Genomic DNA, 24,996 nt, shown 5'->3' with positions numbered 1-24,996 from the left:
ATCATTATATGGATAGTATATGGTGGTATTATTAGATCACTAAATGGATAGTATATGGTGGTATTATTAGATAATTATATGGATAGTATATGGTGGTATTATTAGATCACTATATGGATAGTATATGGTGGTATTATTAGATCACTATATGGATAGTATATGACGGTATTATTAGATCATTATATGGATAGTATATGACGGTATTATTAGATCTTTATATGGATAGTATATGGTGGTATTATTAGATCATTATATGGATAGTATATGGTGGTATTATTAGATCACTATATGGATAGTATATGACGGTATTATTAGATCACTATATGGATAGTATATGACGGTATTATTAGATCATTATATGGATAGTATATGGTGGTATTATTAGATCACTATATGGATAGTATATGGTGGTATTATTAGATCATTATATGGATAGTATATGGTGGTATTATTAGATCACTATATGGATAGTATATGATGGTATTATTAGATCATTATATGGATAGTATATGGTGGTATTATTAGATCACTATATGGATAGTATATGACGGTATTATTAGATCATTATATGAATAGTATATGGTGGTATTATTAGATCACTATATGGATAGTATATGACGGTATTATTAGATCACTATATGGATAGTATATGACGGTATTATTAGATCACTATATGGATAGTATATGACGGTATTATTAGATCATTATATGGATAGTATATGGTGGTATTATTACATCACTATATGGATAGTATATGGTGGTATTATTAGATCACTATATGGATAGTATATGATGGTATTATTAGATCACTATATGGATAGTATATGGTGGTGTTATTAGATCATTATATGGATAGAATATGGTGGTATTATTAAATCTCTATATGTATAGTATATGACAGTATTATCAGACCACTATATGGGCACCATGATTGTATTTAGTAACTATATGGATAGTAAATGACGGTATCCGCGGCGGGCAGGCTCCAGGATCCTTGCCGCGATTCTTCTCCGGATCGCAGCACGGATCGTGTGAATGAGCCCTTAGGGTGACTTCTGCCTCCTCCAGGCCTGCCAGTGGTCCACAACAAGCACTTCTAAGGAAGGAGTCGATCATGAACACGTAAAACAGAGGGCTCAAAAGACAGCCCTAGCGAACCCCAGACCCAACCTCAAAAGAACGGCCAGACCGGCCATTTACCAGCAGGAAACTCTCCGCCCCGCCATACAAGATCATGTTGAATCTAGCCGTATCTGACTTAAAGGGGTTATCCAGCGCTACAAAAACATGGCCACTTCTCCCCTACTGTTGTCTCCAGTTCAGGTGCGGTTTGCATTTAAGCTCCATTTACTTTAATGGAACTGAGTTCAAGACCCCACCCAAACTGTAGACAACAGTAGGGGGAAAATGGCCATGTTTTTGTAGTGCTGGATAACCCCTTTAACACTGGCACAGTGAATGGATGGCAGTGTCAGTGGGGTGAGTGCCGCCATCCTGGGTGATAAACGGCCATATCTCTGTACTTGTTCCCATTCTTCTTACCCCCCTCCCCATCTGAGGAGGAACCACTAGACTTTTGGACAAATCCATCCCGGGATCCTCATCTCTAGACGCAGGGGCCACCTGACCTCCTGAGGACACGGCTTCTAGAGGAGCAGACTCTGCGTCCCCTGAAGGCTTCTCCATCTCCAACTCGAGACCCTCAACCTCCTGCTCCAAAGAAAGGGATGTGCCTTAACCAAGGGTCTGGTACCTATTGGATAGAACCATCAGGGGTTTAGTGGAGTCTTCCATAGACACCTGGCCGTTACAGCGAAGAAGGATTTAGAAGAAGCACCAGACTTCCCTTGACCCTGACTCCTTTTGCCACCGTTGCATCTTTCATCTTGCCCTTTCTCATCAACCTCATCCAACTTGAGGAACTTGAGGAACTGGCCCTCTTCCTTGCAAAGTCTCTTCATGTAACTCAGTATCCCCCTGAGCCAGCGCCAGGAGCAGGACCACCGACTGCTCCTGCCACCAGGGAACTTCTCAGGTCCTTGCTCTATCTGAGCTTAGAGAGATTCTTCTTTTTCCGTTCCTTCACTGGCCATGGTGCTCCTTCTCCTCTGCTGCTTCTCTCCCCGGATAAAACAACCTTAAGACTCATCCCATCCTGGGCGGCTGCAGGATCGGAAAATAATTAGGGACACCGGCTAAACATCAGTGACCATACAGGTGACAGCGAATCAGATTTTTCTTGGGAATGTCCATCACTTCTCCAAACCTACCAAGGCAGATGTCGTAGCAGGAAGATGACTCTTCACGTATCAGAACGGCCACTTTCTTCACTAACCTCTGACAGAATACCGCCTTTACAACTATCCCGTCACATGGGCTCATTGTCCACCAGCTTGTGATTGGACCAGAAGAGCTCACGCCCCTCTGGCTTCATAAGGCTGATGATGTATTCAGAGGTACCAGAGGGGTGGATGAGGAGCTCCACCACTTTGCCCTGGACGGGCACGCATCACTGCCTCTCCACACCAGATGGGCCACGTCCCTCCGACCACTCTTCTGCCATTTGTCGGGAGGGACTCGACCACCTTCCCTCTAGACTCTCTGAAGCCCCAAGCTCATGTCGTTCTACCAAGAAAGACAGGTTGCCCAGCTGCCCCTCTACTTGGATTGTTCTTTCCCCTTCCCGCGAAGGCTCCAGGAGGTGTCACCTTCCCCAGGGTTTAGAGATGAGGACCCCCTAGGACCCGAGTCACAAGAGATGAGTAAACTTTGAGCCTGAACCTGAGCGTGTGGCATTTAGCGGCCTCGGGAGACCTGGGACACATGGATACAGCCACGGATCTCGCCACTGATCCGGTGACTTTACTACTACTACTTTAAGGTCTTCATTATATTCCCAGGCTTGTGTAGGGTCAGGGGCTCTTTAAGGTTTGGTTGTATGTGAGGTGTATTATATGGTTGTATCTCTCGTCTTAATCCCATGTGGGTGTCGCACTTCCCACTGTTCGCGCTGCGCAGAGAATTTATAATCTACAGGAACATCAGTTTCATTATCCTATCGACATTATGATGGATCCGGCGCTCATCTGTATCAGCTGCAGAAGTGTGTGGGCTCCCAGACTGACAAGAGTCAATCCATTCCACGCAGTACCAGGAGCGTGACGGGGGAGGGGCAGACGGCGCCTGCCTGTCACCTACAGCTGCCTGTGAGCGCAGCTCTGGAGGATAATACAGGATGGAACTTATGGCCCTATTCCACGGGTCGTTTAGAGGAGCAATATCGTTCGTACAAACGATATTCGTCCCGTGGAATAGAGTGCAACGATCAGCCGACATTGTTGCAGTCGCTTGTTTTTCAACATGTTGAAAAACAAGCGACTGATATAGCAGCGATCTGCTGCCGTCGCTCCGTTGAATAGGAGCATCGGCAGCAGCCGCTGCTGTATCCTATGGGCTGCCCGGACGATCAGCGATCACCCGGGCAGCCCCCCCAGCAGCTCCCCGCCGCCCCTCCCGCACTCACCCGCTCGCTGCCGCCGCGTTGAATAGCGGCGGCAGCGAGCGGGGAACGAGGAGCAAACGAGCGCTAATAGCGCTCGTTTGCTCCTCCAAACGACTCGTGGAATACGGGCATTAGGATCAGTAATGTATGTACACAGTGATCCCAGCAGCAGAACAGTGAGTGCAGCTCTGGAGTATAATACAGGATGTAACTCAGGATCAGTAATGTAATGTATGTACACAGTGACCCAACCAGCAGAATAGTGAGTGCAGCTCTGGAGGATAATACAGGATCAGTAATGTAATGTATGTACACAGTGACCCCACCAGCAGAATAGTGAGTGCAGCTCTGGAGTATGATACAGGATCAGTACAGGATCAGTAATGTATGTACACAGTGACCTCACCAGCAGAATAGTGAGTGCAGCTCTGGAGTATAATACAGGATGGAACTCAGGATCAGTAATGTAATGTATGTACACAGTGACCCCACCAGCAGAATAGTGAATGCAGCTCTGGGGTATAATACAGGATCAGTAATGTAATGTATGTACACAGTGACCCCACCAGCAGAATAGTGAGTGCAGCTCTGGGGTATAATACAGGATCAGTAATGTAATGTATGTACACAGTGACCCCACCAGCAGAATAGTGAGTGCAGCTCTGGGGTATCATACAGGATCAGTAATGTAATGTATGTACACAGTGACCCCACCAGCAGAATAGTGAGTGCAGCTCTGGGGTATCATACAGGATGATGTGGGGAGGGGACCCGGTATTTGCTGTTATGGTTTCCACGCTCGGCGCAGCACATGATCAGCAGACGCTGTTTGTAGGAAAGTTCAAAGTCTCCCTCCCGACGTCACTGTTCTGTGGTTGTTTTTAGCCTCGGAAAATCAATGTCAGATGTGATTAACTCTGTGTATGGCGGCCGCTACGGAACCTCATTATAGTAAATGTTCTGACACCCACCGTCCAGGGGCACCCCGCCTCCTCAATGGACAACACTGGGGGGGGGGACTTATACAGGAGAGATATCGGCTTCATGGTGTGTCGGTCAGGTTAGTCCTTCCAGTGCAGTGCACAGGCAGCAGAATAGTGAGCGCCGCTCTGGAGGTAACTTGATATGAAGTATCCGTAGACTCACCCCTATACATAGGCTGTTTCTGTGCAGCATCACCGGTGTCATCCATGTGTTCTGGATCTCATTGTGACATCACCACCATAAGTAAGTGCCCCCCGTGCTGCCGGCGGATGCCGCACATTCCTTATGTCACCACAACACTGGGATATTTTTAGTCTTCAATACAAAAGTGAAGAAGCAGTCGGGGCCGGATGATTGGCTGCAGACCACGGCGGCCGGAGACATGACAGCCGCTGCCTGACTTTTACCTTCTTAGGAGCGACAGGAGCCGATCAGGAGGGATGAGGAGGGAGGAATGGCGCACGGCGTCACCATAGTCCCAGAGCAGACGTCACGTACATGGCCGTCGAGGGCCCAAAAATCATAAAAATAGGACACGGCCCTTTAAAATAAAAATAAAAATATCAGTTTTCCACTCCAGAGCTGCAATCATAATTCTGCCTGAAGCATTCATCACACTTCTGAGGTCCTGCTGCAGGAGGTGGGAGATGTGTTTGCCATGCGGATCTCCAGGAAAGCTGGGTTACTACCGGGCGGTGTCACATCTGGCGATGGCCGCGTCTTATCATAATCCGGATAAATCGCCAGGAGACCAATCGCCTACAAAACCTGAATAATTTATAGAGGAATCTGTGTAATGGGGCAGGAGTCATGTGACCGAAAGCGTCATGAATCCGCTCTATACTGGCGCCATGTGTAGTGTCATAAAGCCCCGTCTCATGTATGATGCGGTATAATATACATACATGTGCTGTAGTCTGTATGATGCGGTATAATATACATACATATGCTGTAGTCTGTATTATGCGGTATAATGTACATAGATGTGCTGCTGTCTGTGTGATGCGGTATTAAATACATACATATGCACAAGCCAAAAAGACAGAAATGGCTGCACATCGCACCCATGGCTGACACGAAAGCTTGTTCAGCTACATTTAAAACCAACATCAGAAGTTAGTATATAATTTGGCCAAACCATATTGCCTCATGTACCACGTGCAGGTCTTCTGATACAATACATACATACATGTGCTGTAGTCTGTGTATGATGCGGTATAATATACATACATGTGCTGTAGTCTGTGTATGATGCGGTATAATATACATAGATGTGCTGTAGTCTGTGTATGATGCGGTATAATATACATACATATGCTGTAGTCTGTATGATGCGGTATAATATACATAGATGTGCTGCAGTCTGTGTGTGATGCGGAATAATATACATACATGTGCTGCAGTCTGTATGATGCGGTATAATATACACGTGCTGTAGTCTGTGTATAATGCGGTATAATATACATACATGTACTGCAGTCTGTATAATGCGGTATAATATACATACATGTGCTGTAGTCTGTGTAATGCGGTATAATATACATACATGTGCTGTAGTCTGTGTATGATGCGGTATAATATACATACATGTACTGCAGTCTGTATGATGCGGTATAATATACATACATGTACTGCAGTCTGTATGATGCGGTATAATATACATAGATGTGCTGTAGTCTGTGTATGATGCGGTATAATATACATAGATGTGCTGTAGTCTGTGTATGATGCGGTATAATATACATACATGTGCTGCAGTCTGTATAATGCGGTATAATATACATACATGTACTGCAGTCTGTATGATGCGGTATAATATACATACATGTACTGCAGTCTGTGTATGATGCGGTATAATATACATACATGTGCTGCAGTCTGTATAATGCGGTATAATATACGTACATGTGCTGTACTCTGTGTATGATGTGGTATAACATACATACATGTGCTGTAGTCTGTGTATGATGCGGTATAATATACATACATGTACTGCAGTCTGTATGATGCGGTATAATATACATACATGTGCTGCAGTCTGTATGATGCGGTATAATATACATACATGTACTGCAGTCTGTGTGTGATGCGGTATAATATACATACATGTGCTGCAGTCTGTGTATGATGCGGTATAATATACATACATGTGCTGTAGTCTGTGTATGATGCGGTATAATATACATACATGTGCTGTAGTCTGTGTATGATGCGGTATAATATACATACATGTGCTGTAGTCTGTATGATGCGGTATAATATACATACATGTGCTGCAGTCTGTGTATGATGCGGTATAATATACATACATGTGCTGCAGTCTGTGTATGATGCGGTATAATATACATACATGTGCTGTAGTCTGTGTATGATGCGGTATAATATACATAGATGTGCTGTAGTCTGTGTATGATGCGGTATAATATACATACATGTGCTGTAGTCTGTATGATGCGGTATAATATACATACATGTGCTGCAGTCTGTGTATGATGCGGTATAATATACATACATGTGCTGCAGTCTGTGTATGATGCGGTATAATATACATACATGTGCTGTAGTCTGTGTATGATGCGGTATAATATACATACATGTGCTGCAGTCTGTGTATGATGCGGTATAATATACATACATGTGCTGCAGTCTGTGTATGATGTGGTATAATATACACACACGTGCTGTAGTCTGTGTATGATGCAGTATTATATACATACGTGCGGTCTCATGTATGACACGTGTGTTATATCAGTGTTCCTGGAGTCCTGGCGTCCCGTTATATCCTTCTCCTCCTCCTCACTGTCTGGTAAACATGTTTGTACATCATGTCCGTAATTACAGCATCGGTTACATCATCCAGTAACAGACAACAGCAAGCACTACTGTCCTATAATACATGACAGGAGCGACCACCCCCAGACTGAGGAGGGGCATGATATTATATACAGGAAAGTGCGCTATAATGTACAGAAGAGTGCGCTATAATGTACAAGAGAGTGCTCTATAATGGACAGGAGAGTGCTCTATAATATACAGGAGAGTGTGCTATAATATACAGGAGAGTGCTCTATAATGGACAGGAGAGTGTGCTATAATGTACAGGAGAGTGCGCTATAATGTACAGGAGAGAGCTCTATAATGTACAGGAGAGTGCTCTATAATGTACAGGAGAGTGTGCTATAATGTATAGGAGAGTGTGCTATAATGTCCAGGAGAGTGTGCTATAATGTCCAGGAGAGTGCGCTATAATGTCCAGGAGAGTGCGCTATAATGTACAGGAGAGAGCATTATAATGTATAGGAGAGTGTGCTATAATGTACAGGAGAGTGTGCTATAATGTACAGGAGAGTGCGCTATAATGTACAGGAGAGAGCATTATAATGTATAGGAGAGTGTGCTATAATGTACAGGAGAGTGTGCTATAATGTACAGGAGAGTGCGCTATAATGTACAGGAGAGTGTGCTATAATGTACAGGAGAGTGCTCTATAATGTACAGGAGAGTGCTCTATAATGTACAGGAGAGTGTGCTATAATGTACAGGAGAGTGCGCTATAATGTACAGGAGAGTGCGCTATAATGTACAGGAGAGTGTGCTATAATGTACAGGAGAGTGCTCTATAATGTACAGGAGAGTGTGCTATAATGTACAGGAGAGTGTGCTATAATGTACAGGAGAGTGCTCTATAATGTACAGGAGAGTGCTCTATAATGTACAGGAGAGTGTGCTATAATGTACAGGAGAGTGTGCTATAATGTACAGGAGAGTGCGCTATAATGTACAGGAGAGTGCTCTATAATGTACAGGAGAGTGCGCTATAATATACAGGAGAGTGTGCTATAATGTACAGGAGAGTGCTCTATAATGTACAGGAGAGTGTGCTATAATGTAAAGGAGATTGCACTATAATGTACAGGAGAGTGTGCTATAATATACAGGAGAGTGTGCTATAATGTACAGGAGAGTGCTCTATAATGTACAGGAGAGTGTGCTATAATGTAAAGGAGATTGCACTATAATGTACAGGAGAGTGCGCTATAATGTACAGGAGAGTGCGCTATAATGTACAGGACAGTGTTGTATATTGTACAGGAGATTGCACTATAATGTACAGGAGAGTGCTCTATAATCTACAGGAAAGTGCTATAATGTACAGGAGAGTGCGCTTTAATGTACAGGAGAGTGCTCTTTAATATACAGGAGATTGCTCTATGATGTACAGGAGAGTGCTCTATAATGTACAGGAGAGTGCGCTTTAATGTACAGGAGAGTGCTCTTTAATATACAGGAGATTGCTCTATGATGTACAGGAGAGTGTTCTATAATATACAGGAGAGTGCTCTTTAATATACAGGAGATTGCTCTATGATGTACAGGAGAGTGTTCTATAATGTACAGGAGAGTGCCCTAAAATATACAGGACAGTGTGATATATTGTACAGGAGATTGCACTATAATATACAGGAGAGTGCTCTATAATGTACAGGTGAGTGCTCTATAATATACAGGTGAGTGCTCTATAATATACAGGAGAGTGCTCTATAATGTACAGGAGAGTGCCCTAAAATATACAGGACAGTGTGATATATTGTACAGGAGATTGCACTATAATATACAGGAGAGTGCTCTATAATATGCAGGAGAGTGTGCTATAATGTACAGGAGAGTGCTCTATAATGTACAGGAGAGTTCTCTATAATGTACAGGTGAGTGCTCTATAATATACAAGAGAGTTCTCTATAATATACAGGTGAGTGCTCTATAATATACAGGAGAGTGTGCTATAATGTACAGGAGAATGCTCTGTAAAGTACAGAAGAGAGCGATGTAATACACAGGAGAGTTCTTTGTAATATATAGAAGAGAGTGTTATAATGTACAGGAGAGTGCTCTATAATATACAACAAAGTGCTCTATAATGTACAGGAGAGTGCTCTGTAATATACAGGAGAGTGCTCTGTAATGTACAGGAGAGTGCGCTATAATACACAGGAGAGTGCTCTGTGATGTACAGGATAGTGCACTGTAATGTACAGGAGAGTGTGCTATAATACACAGGAGAGTGCGCTATAATGTACAGGAGAGTGCTCTATAATATACAGGAGAGTGCACTGCATTATATAATGTACAGGACACAGTCACTGGGGGGGGGCACTGCATTATATAATGTACAGGACACAGTCACTGGGGGGGGCACTGCATTATATAATGTACAGGACACAGTCACTGGGGGGGGGGACACTGCATTATATAATGTACAGGACACAGTCACTGGGGGGGGACACTGCATTATATAATGTACAGGACACAGTCAGTGGGGGGGGCACTGCATTATATAATGTACAGGACACAGTCACTGGGGGGGACACTGCATTATATAATGTACAGGACACAGTCACTGGGGGGACACTGCATTATATAATGTACAGGACACAGTCACTGGGGGGGACACTGCATTATATAATGTACAGGACACAGTCACTGGGGGGGCACTGTATTATATAATGTACAGGACACAGTCACTGGGGGGGACACTGAATTATATAATGTACAGGACACAGTCACTGGGGGGACACTGCATTATATAATGTACAGGACACAGTCACTGGGGGGACACTGCATTATATAATGTACAGGACACAGTCACTGGGGGGGGCACTGCATTATATAATGTACAGGACACAGTCACTGGGGGGACACTGCATTATATAATGTACAGGACACAGTCACTGGGGGGGACTGCATTATATAATGTACAGGACACAGTCACTGGGGGGGGACACTGCATTATATAATGTACAGGACACAGTCACTGGGGGGACACTGCATTATATAATGTACAGGACACAGTCACTGGGGGGACACAACATTATATAATGTACAGGACACAGTCACTGGGGGGGCACTGCATTATATAATGTACAGGACACAGTCACTGGGGGGGCACTGCATTATATAATGTACAGGACACAGTCACTGGGGGGGGGGACACTGCATTATATAATGTACAGGACACAGTCACTGGGGGGGGGGGACACTGCATTATATAATGTACAGGACACAGTCACTGGGGGGGGGGACACTGCATTATATAATGTACAGGACAGTCACTGGGGGGGACACAACATTATATAATGTACAGGACACAGTCACTGGGGGGACACTGCATTATATAATGTACAGGACACAGTCACTGGGGGGGGGGCACTGCATTATATAATGTACAGGACACAGTCACTGGGGGGGGGCACTGCATTATATAATGTACAGGACACAGTCACTGGGGGGACACAACATTATATAATGTACAGAACACAGTCACTGGGGGGGGCACTGCATTATATAATGTACAGGACACAGTCACTGGGGGGACACTGCATTATATAATGTACAGGACACAGTCACTGGGGGGCACTGCATTATATAATGTACAGGACACAGTCACTGGGGGGGGCACTGCATTATATAATGTACAGGACACAGTCACGGGGGGGGGGGCACTGCATTATATAATGTACAGGACACAGTCACTGGGGGGGACACTGCATTATATAATGTACAGGACACAGTCACTGGGGGGGACACTGCATTATATAATGTACAGGACACAGTCACTGGGGGGGACACTGCATTATATAATGTACAGGACACAGTCACTGGGGGGGGGACACTGCATTATATAATGTACAGGACACAGTCACGGGGGGGGGGCACTGCATTATATAATGTACAGGACACAGTCACTGGGGGGGGACACTGCATTATATAATGTACAGGACACAGTCACGGGGGGGGGGCACTGCATTATATAATGTACAGGACACAGTCACTGGGGGGGGGACACGGCATTATATAATGTACAGGAAACAGTCACTGGGGGGGGCACTGCATTATATAATGTACAGGACACAGTCACTGGGGGGGACACTGCATTATATAATGTACAGGACACAGTCACTGGGGGGGACACTGCATTATATAATGTACAGGACACAGTCACTGGGGGGGGGACACTGCATTATATAATGTACAGGACACAGTCACTGGGGGGGGGGCACTGCATTATATAATGTACAGGACACAGTCACTGGGGGGGGACACTGCATTATATAATGTACAGGACACAGTCACTGGGGGGGGCACTGCATTATATAATGTACAGGACACAGTCACTGGGGGGGACACAACATTATATAATGTACAGGACACAGTCACTGGGGGGGACACTGCATTATATAATGTACAGGACACAGTCACTGGGGGGGGGACACTGCATTATATAATGTACAGGACACAGTCACTGGGGGGGGGACACGGCATTATATAATGTACAGGACACAGTCACTGGGGGGGACACTGCATTATATAATGTACAGGACACAGTCACTGGGGGGGACACTGCATTATATAATGTACAGGACACAGTCACTGGGGGGGGGGACACTGCATTATATAATGTACAGGACACAGTCACGGGGGGGGGGGCACTGCATTATATAATGTACAGGACACAGTCACTGGGGGGGGACACTGCATTATATAATGTACAGGACACAGTCACGGGGGGGGGCACTGCATTATATAATGTACAGGACACAGTCACTGGGGGGGGGACACTGCATTATATAATGTACAGGACACAGTCACTGGGGGGGGCACTGCATTATATAATGTACAGGACACAGTCACTGGGGGGGACACTGCATTATATAATGTACAGGACACAGTCACTGGGGGAGACACTGCATTATATAATGTACAGGACACAGTCACTGGGGGGGGGGACACTGCATTATATAATGTACAGGACACAGTCACTGGGGGGGGGCACTGCATTATATAATGTACAGGACACAGTCACTGGGGGGGGACACTGCATTATATAATGTACAGGACACAGTCACTGGGGGGGCACTGCATTATATAATGTACAGGACACAGTCACTGGGGGGGACACAACATTATATAATGTACAGGACACAGTCACTGGGGGGGACACTGCATTATATAATGTACAGGACACAGTCACTGGGGGGGGGACACTGCATTATATAATGTACAGGACACAGTCACTGGGGGGGGGGACACTGCATTATATAATGTACAGGACACAGTCACTGGGGGGGCACTGCATTATATAATGTACAGGACACAGTCACTGGGGGGGGGGGACACTGCATTATATAATGTACAGGACACAGTCACTGGGGGGGGGACACTGCATTATATAATGTACAGGACACAGTCACTGGGGGGGGGACACTGCATTATATAATGTACAGGACACAGTCACTGGGGGGGGACACAACATTATATAATGTAGATAATACTTTACTATGTGACTTATTTTCTGCTCATCTTGTTGGATTTTTTTCTCTCTCCAGTCACATCCAGAGCTGCACTCATAGTTCTGCCAGTTGCCATTAGGAATCCATCAGCACTTAGGGGCTATACAACCTCAGAAGACCATGCAGTGATCAGCAGATATGAAGTCCTGATACCTGAGAGACATTTCTGAGTTCAGCTCTGGATGTGACTACTATCACCCCCTTCATAGTCCCCCTGTATATAATGAGTGCGGTTTTATATCATGTGACATTCTTTTTTTTCTTCCACCTTTTTAGGCTCGAATTACACGAACCCCCTCCCTGCGCTGGGCACCATGAACTCCACGTCGGGCCTGGCAACCGAGCACATCCCAACTCCCGGTGCTGCTCTGTCCTGGCAAGCCGCCATCGATGCTGCCCGGCAGGCTAAGTTAATGGGCAGTACTGCCAATGCCACCATATCCACGGTCAGTTCCACGCAGAGGAAAAGACAGCAATATAGCAAGCAGAAAAAGCAAGGGGCCACGACGGCGACCAGACCGCCACGGGCGTTACTCTGTCTCACCCTGAAAAATCCCATCCGCAGAGCCTGCATCAGCATTGTGGAGTGGAAGTATCCTTCCTGCAAAGAGTTAGGCCACACCCCAAATAACTTAGGCCACACCCTCAAGGAGTCCATACTACTTGTATTGCATTGCACCATTGTTATATTTGTTTCTGGAAAAGCTGTGTGACATCCAATATGGCTGCTATTGGCTTACTATCTTTCTAGCTGACCTCATGTCTTCTACTCTAGTCACATCCAGAGCTGCATTTAGAAGCATTATAAGAAATTCATTTTTCGTCCTTGACTGGGAAACGGCGGCCATTTTGGTTCGCTCCCAGCTTTTCTAGAAAATAACTTCTCCTGTTTTCCGTAGAGGCAGATGGCCCTTGTTTACTGTGCACCAAAAGGCCATTACAAATCATGTGAACGCAGCCTTATGGCACTAAACTTGCCAGTTGTAGTAGAGGCGGCCATTTTGCCTACTGACGCATCTCTTTGTCACTAATCTCAGAAACGGTAGCGATGTGGTGCCCTGCGGCACCATGTTATTGCTGGGAGAGGCACTGCATCACAGACGGCATAGGGAAGAGTCTGTGGAGGAAGCATGGAGACGCTGGACGCAGCGAGGGCCGTGTTTATTCTGGCACACGCGTGCTGACACCATTTGACATGTGATGGGGGGGTCTTGGCGTGAAGGAGAAGATCAGAGAGGCAGATGTTCTGTGTCAGACGCAGGAGCCAAACATTAACTCTGCGAACACCACAAGAAAGTGCTGAGGAGGCTGCCAGAGGATATACTAGGCCTCAACTAAATATGGTCGCCCTTAGCAACCAATCACAGCACAGCTTAGATTCAGACAGAGCTCGATCAGAAATGAAAGCTGTGTTCTGATTGGTTGCCATGGGCAGCAAGGTTTGCTAGGGAACATACATGGCCTCGTACAGCTAAATGTGGTTGCCCATAGCAACCAGTTAGCACACAGCCTGGAGCAGTATAGGAAATAAAGCTGTGCGCTGATTGGTTGCTAAGGGTAACAATCAAAGTAGAGTTTAGATTCATACAGCATAGTGTAAGGAAGGTTGCTATGGGCACCAAGGCAACACACTAGGCCTCATACAGCACCATATGGTTGCCCATAGCAACCAATCAAAGCACAGCTTAGATTAATACAGACGAGGTTATCTGCCCTCTGGTTGCTATGGGTAACAAGGCCTGTTTACCCCCTGCTGATTGCTGAATGTGCCCTTTATATATGTTGCCTATGGAAACAGGCAAATATATGTGTGACCTCCCACAATGCACTGCTCAGGAAATCAGCAGAATACTTAGATGTAACTGGAGAAGAAAACATCATGTGACTTGTGAAGTATTTACATGGTTCCTTTAAGACGTGACCTTTCCTTAACCCTTTGCCTCCAGACCCTTTGAAATCATTATTTTACTGACTATTTTTGCCAACTGTGTGGCCTTAGCTGTGTATATCCCCTTCCCGGAGGACGACTCCAACGCCACCAACTCCAACCTGGTAAGTCACCCCCGATCTTCGATTTCTTGCCCTCCGTGGCCGTGATGCTTGAGAAATGGCCTGACGTCTTTAAGGAGCTTGGTATTATATACTAATGATGGCGTCCAGATTGTAGGGTTACCGGCCCTTTAAGGTTTCATTGTCGTTCAGAGAATTTGCTCTGTATGGCTATGTTCACACAACATAAGGGACCAGCCGTTCCGTGACCCCGGCCGGGTCACGGAACGGACGGTCTCTGCCCGGATCATCTCGGCTGGTACTTAGGTACCGGCTGGATGATCTTTTAGGCCGCAGAGCTCTGATGCGGGCGCATCAGCGCGCGCCCACACCATAGCTTCCCATAGCACACAGTGAGGCGAGTGGCCGGGGCCGCTCGCTTAACTGTGTGAACTGACAGGGTTTCCTACGGCCGCAATTCATTGAATTGCGGCCGCAGAAAACTGACATGTCAGTTATTTGCGGTGCCGCATGGATCCCGTCCGGAGCGCATACGATGTGTGTACGCTCCGGCCGGGATCCCATTGAAAATAATGCATTGTTTCACCCCGCAAAAAGTACGGCCGTTGTTGCCGATGGCCATACTTTTACGTAGTGTGAACATAGCCTATGTCTGTATGGAACATGCTGGTATAACCTGGGGATCTCCTGTATATAATTATATATGTACAGCTGGTATAACCTGGGTATATACTGTATATAATTATATATGTACAGCCGGTATAACCTGGGTATCTCCTGTATATAATTATTTATGTACAGCTGGTATAATCTGGGGATATACTGTATATAATTATATATGTACAGTTGGTATAACCTGGGTATATACTGTATATAATTATATATGTACAGCTGGTATAACCTGGGTATATACTGTATATAATTATATATGTACAGCTGGTATAACCTGGGTATATACTGTATATAATTATTTATGTACAGCTGGTATAACCTGGGTATCTCCTGTATATAATTATATATGTACAGCTGGTATAACCTGGGAATCTCCTGTATATAATTATATATGTACAGCTGGTATAACCTGGGGATCTCCTGTATATAATTATATATGTACAGCTGGTATAACCCGGGTATATAGTGTATATAATTATATATGTACAGCTGGTATAACCTGGGGATATACTGTATATAATTATATATGTACAGCTGGTATAACCTGGGTATATACTGTATATAATTATATATGTACAGCTGGTATAACCTGGGTATATACTGTATATAGTTATATATGTACAGCTGGTATAACGTGGGGATCTCCTGTATATAATTATATATGTACAGCTGGTATAACCTGTATATAATTATATATGTACAGCTGGTATAACCTGGGTATATACTATATATAATTATATATGTACAGCTGGTATAACCCGGGTATCTCCTGTATATAATTATATATGTACAGCTGGTATAACCTGGGGATCTCCTGTATATAATTATATATGTACAGCAGGTATAACCTGGGTATATACTGTATATAATTATATATGTACAGCTGGTATAACCTGGGGATCTCCTGTATATAATTATATATGTACAGCTGGTACAACCTGGGTATATACTGTATATAATTATATATGTACAGCTGGTATAACCTGGGTATATACTGTATATAATTATATATGTACAGCTGGTACAACCTGGGTATATACTGTATATAATTATATATGTACAGCCGGTATAACCTGGGTATATAGTGTATACAGTGACATGGAGCATGCTGGTATAACCTGGGTATATAGTGTATAAAGTGACATGGAGCATGCTGGTATAACCTGGGTATATAGTGTATACAGTGACATGGAGCATGCTGGTATAACCTGGGTATATAGTGTATACAGTGACATGGAGCATGCTGGTATAACCTGGGTATATAGTGTATACAGTGACATGGAGCATGCTGGTATAACCTGGGTATATAGTGTATACAGTGACATGGAGCATGCTGGTATAACCTGGGTATATAGTGTATACAGTGACATGGAGCATGCTGGTATAACCTGGGTATATAGTGTATACAGTGACATGGAGCATGCTGGTATAACCTGGGTATATAGTGTATACAGTGACATGGAGCATGCTGGTATAACCTGGGTATATAGTGTATACAGTGACATGGAGCATGCTGGTATAACCTGGGTATATAGTGTATACAGTGACATGGAGCATGCTGGTATAACCTGGGTATATAGTGTATACAGTGACATGGAGCATGCTGGTATAACCTGGGTATATAGTGTATACAGTGACATGGAGCATGCCGGGTGTAGTCGGTGAGTTTGCTGGGTCACCGGTTCACCGGCGCTGGAGATTTGGGTGAAATGTAGGAAAGCATCTCCTGAATTGAATCCAGGGGCTGGGGATAATCTTTCCAGTCACGCTCGGCGCTGATCAGAGCGGTAATACATTCATCGGTGGCTGCCAGCGTCTGGGGATGACTCACACCTTGTTATTCTCCACCCAAAGGCTGAAATTTCCACAAAATTCCCAATCACCCCGCTCAGAGATGGACGTGACAGTGACGGAATGGCCTCAGGTTAACTGCAGCGAGGCCGGGTAATGACCCCCTTGGGGCTGAATGGGTTAATCCTTCGATCACCTGACCCCTGAGGTGTCGTGTCTTTGTATCATCGTCACGATGAACAGATACGTCTTCCACCCACCTGTCACTTTCCTTAAATTAATGCCCCCCCCCCCCCCCCTTTCATCTCCTCTTTGAGCCCAGACACACAGTATATTACTTAAAGGGCAGCTCCATCCAGACTAGATTTCTTCCAGGGGGCAATGACTATCTATATGTAATAAGGTTTTAGGAAACATTGTAGTGATCATCGCTCCCTAAATGCTGATTTTTGGGGGTAAAATTCTGGACCATGATGCATTTCTGCTTTTGTGATGGGCGGGGCTTAGGCGAGCTCAGGTCTCTTCTGCTGCTGATTGGGTCCGTCCTGGGAATGTCCTAAGTGTTTTAAAGGGATTGTCCATTATAATTGCTACAGGGATCTATCCCTTTTAGGGACTTGTAACTTTCCTAAATGTTGACTGTTTCCTGTCCTGGCGGCCTGGGCCGGACTTAGCCATCCTAGTAGTCCTCTCCTAGCTTTACCCTATGGATATTTACCGTCGGGATCTGTTCACTCTGGATCTGCCGCAGTCAGGCCATCAGGTTTTGGCATTGTCTGTGCCCTTGTCTGCCAGGAAGCTATTTTTCTCTGTTATCAGGCCGTTATGGCTCCGATAAGCCGACTGTGATGACCTTGAATGGTCTTACTGACAGCAGCCACCAGAGATAGAGGTGGCGGCATCCTGATAGCGAGGAGACAGCGCAGGGCGAGATGCCAGGGCAGATGACAGGCAGCTCCGGCCATTATGAATCACAAGCCTCCAGCACAGGGCCAGCACACAATAAGAACAGGGATCTGATTGGCTGCTGGGTGGTCCAGGAATGAGCCAATCATCTCATTCATCCTAGAAATAGTCTAAAGATTTGTGACAATGTTCTGAGAATCTGATTGGTGGAGGATACAGTTCTGAAAATCCTCTAATGATCCCATTGGTTATTGGTTGCTCTAATTTCTCTGAAAATATGCCAAATGTTCTAAGAGTGATTGGGGCCTGGTTAGTCTAGTCCTGAGAATGTTCTAATAATATAGGCACTGGTTAGTCTAGTCCTGAGAATGTTCTAATAACCCGGGTGCTGGTTAGTCTAGTCCTGAGAATGTTCTAATAATATAGGCACTGGTTAGTCTAGTCCTGAGAATGTTCTAATAATATAGGCACTGGTTAGTCTAGTCCTGAGAATGTTCTAATAATATAGGCACTGGTTAGTCTAGTCCTGAGAATGTTCTAATAATGTAGGCACTGGTTAGTCTAGTCCTGAGAATGTTCTAATAATATAGGCACTGGTTAGTCTAGTCCTGAGAATGTTCTAATAACCCGGGTGCTGGTTAGTCTAGTCCTGAGAATGTTCTAATAACCCGGGTGCTGGTTAGTCTAGTCCTGAGAATGTTCTAATAATATAGGCACTGGTTAGTCTAGTCCTGAGAATGTTCTAATAACCCGGGTGCTGGTTAGTCTAGTCCTGAGAATGTTCTAATAACCCGGGTGCTGGTTAGTCTAGTCCTGAGAATGTTCTAATAACCCGGGTGCTGGTTAGTCTAGTCCTGAGAATGTTCTAATAATATAGGCACTGGTAAGTCTAGTGCTAAGAATGTTCTAATAATATAGGCACTGGTTAGTCTAGTCCTGAGAATGTTCTAATAACCCGGGTGCTGGTTAGTCTAGTCCTGAGAATGTTCTAATAACCCGGGTGCTGGTTAGTCTAGTCCTGAGAATGTTCTAATAATATAGGCACTGGTTAGTCTAGTCCTGAGAATGTTCTAATAATATAGGCACTGGTTAGTCTAGTCCTGAGAATGTTCTAATAATATAGGCACTGGTTAGTCTAGTCCTGAGAATGTTCTAATAACCCGGGTGCTGGTTAGTCTAGTCCTGAGAATGTTCTAATAACCCGGGTGCTGGTTAGTCTAGTCCTGAGAATGTTCTAATAACCCGGGTGCTGGTTAGTCTAGTCCTGAGAATGTTCTAATAACCCGGGTGCTGGTTAGTCTAGTCCTGAGAATGTTCTAATAACCCGGGTGCTGGTTAGTCTAGTCCTGAGAATGTTCTAATAACCCGGGTGCTGGTTAGTCTAGTCCTGAGAATGTTCTAATAACCCGGGTGCTGGTTAGTCTAGTCCTGAGAATGTTCTAATAATATAGGCACTGGTTAGTCTAGTCCTGAGAATGTTCTAATAATATAGGCACTGGTTAGTCTAGTCCTGAGAATATTCTAATAACCCGGGTGCTGGTTACTCTAGTCCTGAGAATGTTCTAATAACCCGGGTGCTGGTTAGTCTAGTCCTAAGAATGTTCTTATAATATAGGCACTGGTTAGTCTAGTCCTAAGAATGTTCTAATAATATAGGCACTGGTTAGTCTAGTCCTAAGAATGTTCTAATAACCCGGGTGCTGGTTAGTCTAGTCCTGAGAATGTTCTAATAACCCGGGTGCTGGTTAGTCTAGTCCTGAGAATGTTCTTATAATATAGGCACTGGTTAGTCTAGTCCTGAGAATGTTCTTATAATATAGGCACTGGTTAGTCTAGACCGGAGAATGTTCTAATAATCTGGTTGGATCAGTCCTGGGAATGTCCTGAGGATCTGATTGGCTGCTGGTTGGATCAGTCCCAGGAATGTTCTGAGGATCTGATTGGCTGCTGGTTGGATCAGTCCTGGGAATGTCCTGAGGATCTGATTGTCTGCTGGTTGGATCAGTCCTGGGAATGTCCTGAGGATCTGATTGGCTGCTGGTTGGATCAGTCCTGGGAATGTCCTGAGGATCTGATTGGCTGCTGGTTGGATCAGTCCTGGGAATGTCCTGAGGATCTGATTGCTGGTTGGATCAGTCCTGGGAATGTCCTGAGGATCTGATTGGCTGCTGGTTGGATCAGTCCTGGGAATGTCCTGAGGATCTGATTGGCTGCTGGTTGGATCAGTCCTGGGAATGTCCTGAGGATCTGATTGTCTGCTGGTTGGATCAGTCCTGGGAATGTCCTGAGGATCTGATTGCTGGTTGGATCAGTCCTGGGAATGTCCTGAGGATCTGATTGTCTGCTGGTTGGATCAGTCCTGGGAATGTCCTGAGGATCTGATTGGCTGCTGGTTGGATCAGTCCTGGGAATGTCCTGAGGATCTGATTGGCTGCTGGTTGGATCAGTCCTGGGAATGTTCTGAGGATCTGATTGTCTGCTGGTTGGATCAGTCCTGGGAATGTCCTGAGGATCTGATTGGCTGCTGGTTGGATCAGTCCTGGGAATGTCCTGAGGATCTGATTGCTGGTTGGATCAGTCCTGGGAATGTCCTGAGGATCTGATTGCTGGTTGGATCAGTCCTGGGAATGTCCTGAGGATCTGATTGGCTGATGCTGCACAGACTGGTGGCAGTCACTTGACCCCACCACTTGCTTTACGACACGTCACCAGTAGGTGAAATTCCCCTTTAACAATTATTTTTTTATTTCTAGCATTCCCCGCACATCCGTCTTATGTCCCGGGAATTCTCAAAAATTCTCAGCAACAAAAAAATTGTTACAATTTCTGCTTTAATGGCGTCGGAGTGATTGATCATGTGATTATAGCGGATCTCCCCCTCATAATTACACGATGATTAACCTTCTCCATGAAGATTAGAGCCAACGCCTTAGAACAATATATTACAGGCTATCAGTACACGCCACCGCCATTGTGTGCAGACCGATTGTTACATGGGTCTTATCTATAGGGATGACTGATCAGAGGAGCAGGGGCCACAGGCGGTATATTACAGGACAGTCAGCAGTATATAATGAGAGAGCGGCAGTAAGGACTGACACCAGGCGGTATATTACAGGACAGTCAGCAGTATATAGTGACACCAGGCGGTATATTACAGGACAGTCAGCAGTATATAGTGACACCAGGCGGTATATTACAGGACAGTCAGCAGAACACAATGTAGATGCAGCTTCCACTCAGGGTGCTGGGAGAGCTGGGTGCCCCTGGGCCGTGTGTTGCTCGCAGATTCAGCTCCTTTACTGTTAATTGACTTTAGATTTTTTTTCGGAGTCTTTAAGATGGTAATCAGTTACCTCAGACGCCAATCAATGTACGAGCTCTGCCATTGATCAGCCGCCCGTGTACTCATAACACAGTGTATTAAGTGATCATTATTGCCTTCCGTGCGGATCAATACGCCACGTGATGTGGCTCAGCCAGGAACAGCCAAGTAGTCCACAGGGGAGACCCCGCTGCAATGCTATTCAGCCTGGGTGACAACCAATATGGCTGCCAACACAGGTGACACTAGGGTAGTCACACAGCATATGCTAGTCATGTGACTGCTGCCATACTAAGTTACTAGTGAGTGCAGCTCTGGAGTATAATACAGGATGTAACTCAGGATCAGTAATGTATGTACACAGTGACCCCACCAGCAGAATAGTGAGTGCAGCTCTGGGGTATAATACAGGATGTAACTCAGGATCCGTAATGTATGTATGTACACAGTGACCCCACCAGCAGAATAGTGAGTGCAGCTCTGGGGTATAATACAGGATGTAACTCAGGATCAGTAATGTAATGTATGTACACAGTGACCCCACCAGCAGAATAGTGAGTGCAGCTCTGGGGTATAATACAGGATGTAACTCAGGATCCGTAATGTATGTACACAGTGACCCCACCAGCAGAATAGTGAGTGCAGCTCTGGAGTATAACACAGGTATGTACACAGTATCATTAGCCTTCATACCCATCATGAGATATAGGTTGCTGTTCCTGGCAGCCTGTATTGTGCAGGTGAAGCAGCTGGCACACTGTATATCCGCTGTCATGTGATTGGTCTCTTGCTCACATTGTTGCCGTCCTCTCCTTATAATTGTGTTGGTTTGAGGGAAGAAGATGACAGAGTTAAAAACTTGAAGGTTTAGAACAATCTGTGCGGCTGTGGAGCCACATAGGACTGGAGCCTGTGTGCCTGTTCCTCACCGCTTATCTCTCTGTATCGGGGAGTGATGGGACCAGACAGCTCCGCACCCTGTACCCTCCATCTATGGGCAGAGCCCCCATCCCCACCCCTGTAACCCCACATCTACTCTTTGGAGAAGTGACAGTGTATATAGGGGGCAGTGGTATAGTAGTTATATTCCTGTATATATATATATATATATATATATATATATATATATATATATATACAAAACATACACCGTATACGCAGCGTATTTACTGCTGAGATATGCAGCAAATACGCAGCAGATTAGATCTAAATAACTGAACACAGCATCAAATCTGCTGCATATACGGTGTGTGTGTTTGTACCCTTATAGTAGTTATATTCCTGTATATAGGGGGCAGTATTATAGTAGTTATATTCCTGTATATAGAGGCAGTATTATAGTAGTTATATTCCTGTATATAGGAGCAGTGTTATAGTAGTTATATTCCTGTATATAGGGGGCAGTATTATAGTAGTTATATTCCTGTATATAGGAGCAGTATTATAGTAGTTATATTCCTGTATATAGGGAGCAGTATTATAGTAGTTATGGTTCAGGGAAGAAAAAGAGTGCTGCACCTCACACCTATGGCTGATACTTGTACCTCTCGGCTGCATTAACAACATCAGAATTCTGTATGTGAATTGATCAAGCCACACTGCCCCATGTACCGCGTGCAGGTATCTGATACACATGGGTCCCTACACTAAGTCAATTCATATACAGACACTCTGGTGTTTATTTTTAATATGGGCCTGGCGGCATTGGTATCAGCCATAGATGGGATGTGCAGCCGTTCCACTCTCTCCAGTTCGTGTTTCACAGTTCTCCCTCTCTGAACAGCTAGCACTCCTTTATAAGACCCACATGACCAAAATTAGCAGGATATGTCTGTGCTCACATGTCTGGACCCTATGTCTTCCCCATTCTGTGAGAGCAGCAATGGTAAGTGTAATACCATATCCATACTTGTGTCGTTTGGGGGCAGCCTTCCCCGCCGGTGGTGCTGGCTGGGTTTTGGTGGGGCTTTTTGGGTCTGGTCCTGTGACATTGGGGTTGCAGGGCCGTTCCATGGCCTCCCTTCCCTGCATGTGCACGCTTTGCGGGGTTGGCGGTCGCTGACCGACACGGTGTGGAGTTAGCGTAGGGACCCGTGTGGACCAGAGGACCTGCGCGGTGGTACACGGGGCAATATGGCTTGATCAATTCATATACAGACACTCTGGTGTTGATTTTTAATATGGGCCTGGCGGCATTGGTATCAGCCATAGATGGGATGTGCAGCCGTTCCACTCTCTCCAGTTCGTGTTTCACAGTTCTCCCTCTCTGAACAGCTAGCACTCCTTTATAAGACCCACATGACCAAAATTAGCAGGATATGTCTGTGCTCACATGTCTGGACCCTATGTCTTCCCCATTCTGTGAGAGCAGCAATGGTAAGTGTAATACCATATCCATACTTGTGTCGTTTGGGGGCAGCCTTCCCCGCCGGTGGTGCTGGCTGGGTTTTGGTGGGGCTTTTTGGGTCTGGTCCTGTGACATTGGGGTTGCAGGGCCGTTCCATGGCCTCCCTTCCCTGCATGTGCACGCTTTGCGGGGTTGGCGGTCGCTGACCGACACGGTGTGGAGTTAGCGTAGGGACCCGTGTGGACCAGAGGACCTGCGCGGTGGTACACGGGGCAATATGGCTTGATCAATTCATATACAGACACTCTGGTGTTGATTTTTAATATGGGCCTGGCGGCATTGGTATCAGCCATAGATGGGATGTGCAGCCGTTCCACTCTCTCCAGTTCGTGTATTATAGTAGTTATATTCCTGTATATAGGAGCAGTATTATAGTAGTTATATTACTGTATATAGGGGCAGTATTATAGTAGTATATTCCTGTATATAGGAGCAGTATTATAGTAGTTATATTCCTGTATATAGGGAGCAGTATTATAGTAGTTATATCCCTGTATATAGGAGCAGTATTATAGTAGTATATCCCTGTATATATGAGCAGTATTATAGTAGTTATATTCTTGTATATAGGAGCAGTGTTATAGTAGTTATATTCCTGTATATAGGGGCAGTATTATAGTAGTTATATTCCTGTATATAGAGGCAGTATTATAGTAGTTATATTCTTGTATATAGGAGCAGTATTATAGTAGTTATATTCCTGTATATAGGGGGCAGTATTATAGTAGTTATATTCTTGTATATAGGAGCAGTATTATAGTAGTTATATTCTTGTATATAGGAGCAGTATTATAGTAGTTATATTCCTGTATATATGAGCAGTATTATAGTAGTTATATCCCTGTATATAGGGGGCAGTATTATAGTAGTTATATCCCTGTATATAGGGGCAGTATTATAGTAGTTATATTCTTGTATATAGGGGGCAGTATTATAGCAGATATATTCCTGTATATAGGGGGCAGTATTATAGTAGTTATATTCCTGTATATAGGGGGCAGTATTATAGTAGTTATATTCCTATATATAGGAGCAGTATTATAGTAGTTAT

General features: G+C 44.8%; 1 protein-coding gene across 6 annotated transcripts in view; it reads left to right on the top strand.

Moving 5' to 3' along the window:
- Window positions 1-24,996, top strand: part of CACNA1C (calcium voltage-gated channel subunit alpha1 C) — a 204,108-nt gene that overhangs the window by 46,923 nt on the left and 132,189 nt on the right. For all 6 annotated transcript variants that reach the window (XM_069964971.1, XM_069964973.1, XM_069964969.1 and 3 more), the window contains exons 2-3: window positions 13,111-13,426; window positions 14,781-14,886. In XM_069964971.1, the coding sequence (XP_069821072.1) occupies window positions 13,111-13,426; window positions 14,781-14,886 (422 nt within the window). The remainder of the gene's footprint in view (window positions 1-13,110; window positions 13,427-14,780; window positions 14,887-24,996) is intronic.

Source organism: Dendropsophus ebraccatus, chromosome 1 (genome assembly GCF_027789765.1).
Source record: "Dendropsophus ebraccatus isolate aDenEbr1 chromosome 1, aDenEbr1.pat, whole genome shotgun sequence".
Classification (NCBI taxonomy): Eukaryota; Metazoa; Chordata; class Amphibia; order Anura; family Hylidae; genus Dendropsophus; species Dendropsophus ebraccatus.
This window is presented reverse-complemented; position numbering and strand designations above follow the sequence as displayed.